General features: G+C 29.3%; 1 protein-coding gene across 1 annotated transcript in view; it reads right to left on the bottom strand.

Moving 5' to 3' along the window:
• Positions 1-1,978: 1,978 nt before the first annotated feature.
• Lerp (lysosomal enzyme receptor protein) overlaps positions 1,979-7,152 on the bottom strand; it is a 37,707-nt gene continuing 32,533 nt past the window's right edge. Inside the window, exons 14-16 of the mRNA XM_017909189.1 lie at positions 4,160-4,286; positions 2,890-3,038; positions 1,979-2,136 (exon numbers count right to left, since the gene is read on the bottom strand). Of these exons, the coding sequence (XP_017764678.1) occupies positions 2,050-2,136; positions 2,890-3,038; positions 4,160-4,286 (363 nt within the window). The 3' untranslated portion in view covers positions 1,979-2,049. The remainder of the gene's footprint in view (positions 2,137-2,889; positions 3,039-4,159; positions 4,287-7,152) is intronic.

The following is a 7,152-nucleotide window of genomic DNA, read 5'->3' as shown; positions in this document are numbered from 1 at the left end:
AATTATTGAATCTATAGAAAAAATAAATAATTCTATATAAAAGAAAATAAATGATATCTCTTGAAAAATTTAATAATTTTAGTTGTACCATTAATTTATTACAACAAAATTATAAAATTTTCAACTTCCAATCAACCTTCCTGTACATTGTTTTTAGTAGCTTTAAGCAAATGATTAAGCAAAGGACAAAAAGACTTCGTGCAACAAAGTTCTAAATAATAAACACCAAAACTATTATCTAGTTTGACAGAATTAATTTTCTCCCATATTAAGATACTATATAATAATTACATAAATGCTTATAATTCATAGCAGTGGAATCAGAAAGACTGAGTTCCATTTGATCACAATTAATGGTAACAAAAAAAAAGAAAAGCAGAAACACATTTGTAAAAATTTCACGCGATAAATGTACTTCGTGTGTTTTGAAATATAGATAAAATATAGCGTAAACGAAAACAACAATAAAGTATGACTACGCATTCAAGAGATCATCGTCGCTATCTGTTTGGCATTGCGTAGGATCAACATCGAGTAGCCGAGCTTCCTCCGTTGTGTCAACCTAAAGCATAAATGAGCAGTTAAAATCACCAGAAAAAATTTTTTAATTTTAACGTAATAAAAATTGTATTCGGTCCGTAATTTTGGGAACAAGTACTTTTCATGATATGCGTGTATCTCTCATAATTAAATATTTAATACTGCAACAAAAATCGTTTACTCTGCATGCCCTTAGCTTTCGAGTATTGTAACCTTAGGAATTCATCTTTTGTCTTTGTCCATATAGAAAATAGATAAGTGATAAGCACATACTGATGCATACAATGCTGAGGACGTATACGTGTGTATACACACGTATATGTAGAATTCGATATGATAATAGGAAAATATATAATATGTATGTATACAAAAAGTCATAGATACTAAAAAACACACCAACGATTCTTGTAGGACAGAAAAATAAATTCGTGACGTGAATAAATTAGAAAGAAAAATATTTAAATTCGACTTGCAATACGATAAGCAAAACAATTCATTTTCAATAACCTAATATTTATTCTTATCTAATTTCTAATTCCATAAGTAACACAAAACAGCATAACCTTCGATTCAATAATAGACAGCAAGTTGTATTATTTAATACTCATTTCGAATTTTCATAAGCCAAATAAATCTTTGGTTATGAAATTCGCAAGCATGAGATTAACGTTTTCTGTTAACTTTTAAATTATAGCCTTTAGGCTATTTGTTTTAACTAATTAAAACAAAGAAAAAAAAAACAAAAAAAAGGGAAATGTTGTTAAATTTCTATGATAAACAAGTACTTTCTTTTCATTGGTAAGTCTAACATTTTGACGTTATTCAAGATATTATCAAAGGTTATGATTTGTTGGAAGACTACCTTCTACCAAAAAAGGACAAAAATGAAATCTCTATTATACACAGAAATAAAATGTACACGAGGTGGAATCTTAGAAGCAAAAAACTAATATAAATTCAAATCAATTTATTGTAGAATAAAAGTTAATTTTCAATTGAAACTTCATAGTATTAGTTTTTAATATGTATTATAAAATTATTGAATCTATAGAAAAAATAAATAATTCTATATAAAAGAAAATAAATGATATCTCTTGAAAAATTTAATAATTTTAGTTGTACCATTAATTTATTACAACAAAATTATAAAATTTTCAACTTCCAATCAACCTTCCTGTACATTGTTTTTAGTAGCTTTAAGCAAATGATTAAGCAAAGGACAAAAAGACTTCGTGCAACAAAGTTCTAAATAATAAACACCAAAACTATTATCTAGTTTGACAGAATTAATTTTCTCCCATATTAAGATACTATATAATAATTACATAAATGCTTATAATTCATAGCAGTGGAATCAGAAAGACTGAGTTCCATTTGATCACAATTAATGGTAACAAAAAAAAAGAAAAGCAGAAACACATTTGTAAAAATTTCACGCGATAAATGTACTTCGTGTGTTTTGAAATATAGATAAAATATAGCGTAAACGAAAACAACAATAAAGTATGACTACGCATTCAAGAGATCATCGTCGCTATCTGTTTGGCATTGCGTAGGATCAACATCGAGTAGCCGAGCTTCCTCCGTTGTGTCAACCTAAAGCATAAATGAGCAGTTAAAATCACCAGAAAAAATTTTTTAATTTTAACGTAATAAAAATTGTATTCGGTCCGTAATTTTGGGAACAAGTACTTTTCATGATATGCGTGTATCTCTCATAATTAAATATTTAATACTGCAACAAAAATCGTTTACTCTGCATGCCCTTAGCTTTCGAGTATTGTAACCTTAGGAATTCATCTTTTGTCTTTGTCCATATAGAAAATAGATAAGTGATAAGCACATACTGATGCATACAATGCTGAGGACGTATACGTGTGTATACACACGTATATGTAGAATTCGATATGATAATAGGAAAATATATAATATGTATGTATACAAAAAGTCATAGATACTAAAAAACACACCAACGATTCTTGTAGGACAGAAAAATAAATTCGTGACGTGAATAAATTAGAAAGAAAAATATTTAAATTCGACTTGCAATACGATAAGCAAAACAATTCATTTTCAATAACCTAATATTTATTCTTATCTAATTTCTAATTCCATAAGTAACACAAAACAGCATAACCTTCGATTCAATAATAGACAGCAAGTTGTATTATTTAATACTCATTTCGAATTTTCATAAGCCAAATAAATCTTTGGTTATGAAATTCGCAAGCATGAGATTAACGTTTTCTGTTAACTTTTAAATTATAGCCTTTAGGCTATTAGAATCTATTAAATAATGGACAAAAAATGGTTAAACAAAATACAAAGAATGTGAATTCTACGGCATACCCTGCAATATTGAACACGACCGCTGCCTCTTCTAGAGGAAAACGGATTGCAGCAAGAGCGCAAGCACGCCCTCTTATCGGGATCTCGGAAATAAAGCACTGCTCCTACCAGGGCGATACCGGTCAACACGATCCCTGCCACCGTACCAACTGAAATAAATGAATGATACGATATTAGGCTTTAAACAAATATGTATGATATATGTATATATCATTAATCTACATTCCATAAATTTGACAGACGCATGTCAATCAATTAAGGAATATAAGGTTGACAAATCTGGTTTTACCAACTTTCTTCTTAGTATTTTACGTTACCTATTTTTTATTTTACTGATCGCGATAATTCTGTAGTTTCGTAAAAGTGGAAATTTCAGTTATGAATAATATACTCATATCTTTCCTTATTGCAATAAAAACAAATTATTCATTTACTGTTTTTCATTTACGCATTTACTTAATAAAATTTATAGATTTGTTATATGTGTAATAATGACAAACATATTTTTTTTTAGGGGAATCCCAGTTCTGTAGTGAATAGGATTAAATAACATTGGCAAGGGATTAGTAGAGAAACGATAGGTATTAACGAATTGTAAAGGAATCCAGTTTTATACTGACAATATTACAGAATTAATAGCACAGATAATACTCGATAAAATAAATCCATCGTGTATTTTCCTTCTCTTTTACATCACTTTGCAGTACTACTTTGCAGTATTAGTTTTCCATCAAGACATTTAAAAACATAAAGATGGAGATATTAAGAAAATGGAACACAGTCTTGAACTAGATAGATGCAACAGATAATAAATAGTTGATAATAAATGAATCATCTACAAGCCAGAGTTTTCAACGTCACTTTTTAAGTACATTAAAAATATTTTCAAAAATTTTAGTGTCAAAGAAATTGATTTCTTATATGCTTAACTTTTTATATATAAAATAAATTTCTACTTTCAGTTTTATGGAATTAATCATTCCACAAATGAACAGCTCAAATACTATTTGGTGACATTTTTTAGTATTTTAAAGGTACATATTTAAACAGGAAATTAATTATTTATAAAATGACTCGATACCGTCATATAAAAAAGAAAAGATGCTATTATCCCTTGTAATAATTTTTCTTTAATGTTCCCTTTTCATAATATTGTTACAGCAAAGTGTACTGAGGTGACTTCTTTCTAACCAATCAGCATGAGTACCTACAACACCGTTTTTAACTTATTATTCTGAAAAAGAAAAAAGCAAGTTCTTTTTATACTCACTATGACTAGAAGAATTGTCTTCGACACCTTCATGTACGTCTGCTAATGGAGTCGACTGTGGAGAGCTCGACTGGCAGTTACAAGTGACGTTTGTGTGCCATTCGAATTCTGCATTGCATTGGGACTCCTATATTAAAAAAGACAAAAAAAGAAAATATAAGAATACTGTAGCATCCATCATTCTCACCCTCGCCGCTAGATGGATTCCAACTTCAAGGAGATTCGAGGACTTTCTCGCAAGCCCTCGGTGAATCCTCGACTTCCATAAAATACAAGTTCGTATGCGACCTAAGTATCCCCGCGTCTAAGGTAGGGCCTGCTAGAAAGCCTTACTGACGAGTCCACTAGCAGGCCCGGGACGAAACGTTCATTCCTTCCTTTTCCTTTCGTCCCTTGTAGCAGCACCGCCACATCGAGGAGATACCTGCGACAAGCGGACATCACAACCGTGGGGGAGGACCCCCTTACAATACTTTCGACACATAAATTCTCATATTATATTACCGAGATGAAAAATAGGTGACAATTTACGTTAAAATAAAATGAAGTAAAATGCTTCCTTGAAGTATTCACCAAGATAACAAAATATAAATTGTATACTTCATATTACCTTTGTTAATATTAAAATTAGAATTGTATATATCACGAGATCTTTGCAGTAATGCTAAATGGTGCATACAATTTTTATAGTATATATTGCTAATTTTTAATCTTTTTTCGATAAGATCTATGTTACCACGTATGGTCACTACACACTTATCTACAAGTGTAGTTGATAAATTTGTAATTTATATTTTTAGTATGACTTAGCGAATATGCAATTCGTACGTGTGTCTTACGATAATCTATATCGCGTATTGGTACTTGGGTACAAAACAAATACCGATAACTAATAGTATTCTTCCCTTCATATCAAGAAGCAATGTAAGGTAGAATGATGTAACTTATTGTTAGGAAAATAGTACAGATAATTAAAATTAGCTGCAAAGAGGACATTATTATACTTTAATTCTAAACTTGTCACTAGTATAATTGTTTTATAATATTATATAATTATATATCAGTTTAATGCAATAAGTATTTTCTTTTTATAATTTCATTCATATTTTCAAGTATTTGTTTTCTGATTGTGTATGTGTGAATAATAGTATTACTATATTATATATATGTTTGGTATAGTATAGTAATATGAAATAGTAAAGTATATAATATTTGTAAATATAATAATTGGATACGATTGTTATATTGTAAATTACCATGATTAGCTAAAAGTTGATGAGAAAATTAAGAAATTATCACCAAAAGTACGTAAATCTGAAATTAATTACCTAACTTTATCTGATCAAACTTACTAAAGGAGAAGAACCGTAATTATTTCTCTTAATGGACTATTCGTGAAAGTAGGTAATGACGAATTAATTTTCTTTATAAGTGATGTTAAAGTTGTAAACGTTAACTCGCGTTAAAGGCCTTAAGAAATTACAAAAGTTCTTCGTTACAATGTAACAACGATTCACGATGTCGTAGACAGCGATCAGACAATTAAATAACAGTAATAATACAATAAAATCTTCGTTTGATTATTTCTGTATTTTATATCATTAATTTGAACCGGAAAAATATTTAAGTTTGTGACTACTAAACGCATAAAAGAATTGTTAAAATAGTTTTAACAATTCTATATGCATATACAAAAATGATACGTATTTATATTATACACAAACTGTCTTTAATTTTAAATTTATTCTACATTTATGAAAAATAAGTAGAGAAATATTTTGTTATACTATAATAGTTTATACTATTTTATACTATAATACTATTTTACTTTCCTTTACTAAAAAATCCTTGTTCGTTAATTATTTCTATACTGATACTTTTATTTATTAGATAGAATGTCTAAATTTCTCTCAATTTATCATTTCCAATGGTTTACTTATGCATCGACATCTTTGACTTGTACATTTTCTAAAGAAATTAAAAATATTTCTCGTCCTCAAAGAAAAATGAATCTCTATGGATAACTACATAACTGTATGTACGGGGAAATTTCCCAAATTTGACCACCGAATAAAACCCAGCGTAATGGAGGAACTAATTGACACGAAGTGCAATATTACGGAAATCCCAAATATGAAGGGAAACCCTGGGTATCCCAAGACCTATGAAGGAAGTCCAACTTCGAACCTGTTTTACGAGATCTCAATGTTGGGTCAATGGCATTTCAAACCAAGGCTATTACATACATAAATTATTGATTGAATCACTACTGAAGCACAAAGAAAATGCAATCAAGATAAAGATGCAATTGGATCTTGAAGATGGTCTTCAAATCGTTATCAAATTTAGTAATTAGTCAAAGCATTCAATCCTATATTCGTGAAAGATCTCTTATTTTGAATCCTTAGTTTATTAATAATCAAATATATATTTAAAAATAAGATCAATAATATAACCAAATATTGCTAGAAATAAAAAATAATTGACTATGCAATAAATTTCAATATTTTCTTTCAATTAAAGAAGAAATATCCTGCACGATAAAAGCTTTTTAAATACTACCAAAATAGTTAGAAAAATTAATTATAAATACAGACAAAGATTATAGAAAAATATTATTATTTAAATTATAGTAAGAAATAGTTTTATAAATCATATACAAATTTTATCACAGAGGATAGAATCACATAGAAAAAAGTACCCTTAGTCATTCCTCTTACGAACATGGAAAAAAGTCACTCCAATGCTTGTACCTTAAGGCACGTGGCAAGAACCGGTGAAAGGAACGGAAACGGAAATAGTAATACGGCACCATGGTGCACATCTGCTTACCCTTATGAAATCATCTTAGAAGATTTTTCAAGGGGCATGCTACTCTAAATGGGGAAGACTTTTCATGGTGAAGAGAGCTGTCGTGGAAAAAACCGACTGTACGGAAGTATATTATTCTAGGCCATGTGGCGACCAGAACCTTTGAGGATCAGAACTGTCGC

This window comes from Eufriesea mexicana, unplaced genomic scaffold, assembly GCF_001483705.2.
Source record: "Eufriesea mexicana isolate 0111107269 unplaced genomic scaffold, ASM148370v2 scaffold15889, whole genome shotgun sequence".
Lineage (NCBI taxonomy): Eukaryota > Metazoa > Arthropoda > Insecta > Hymenoptera > Apidae > Eufriesea > Eufriesea mexicana.
The sequence above is the reverse complement of the archived record's forward strand: the minus strand, read 5'-3'. Positions and strand labels throughout refer to the sequence as shown.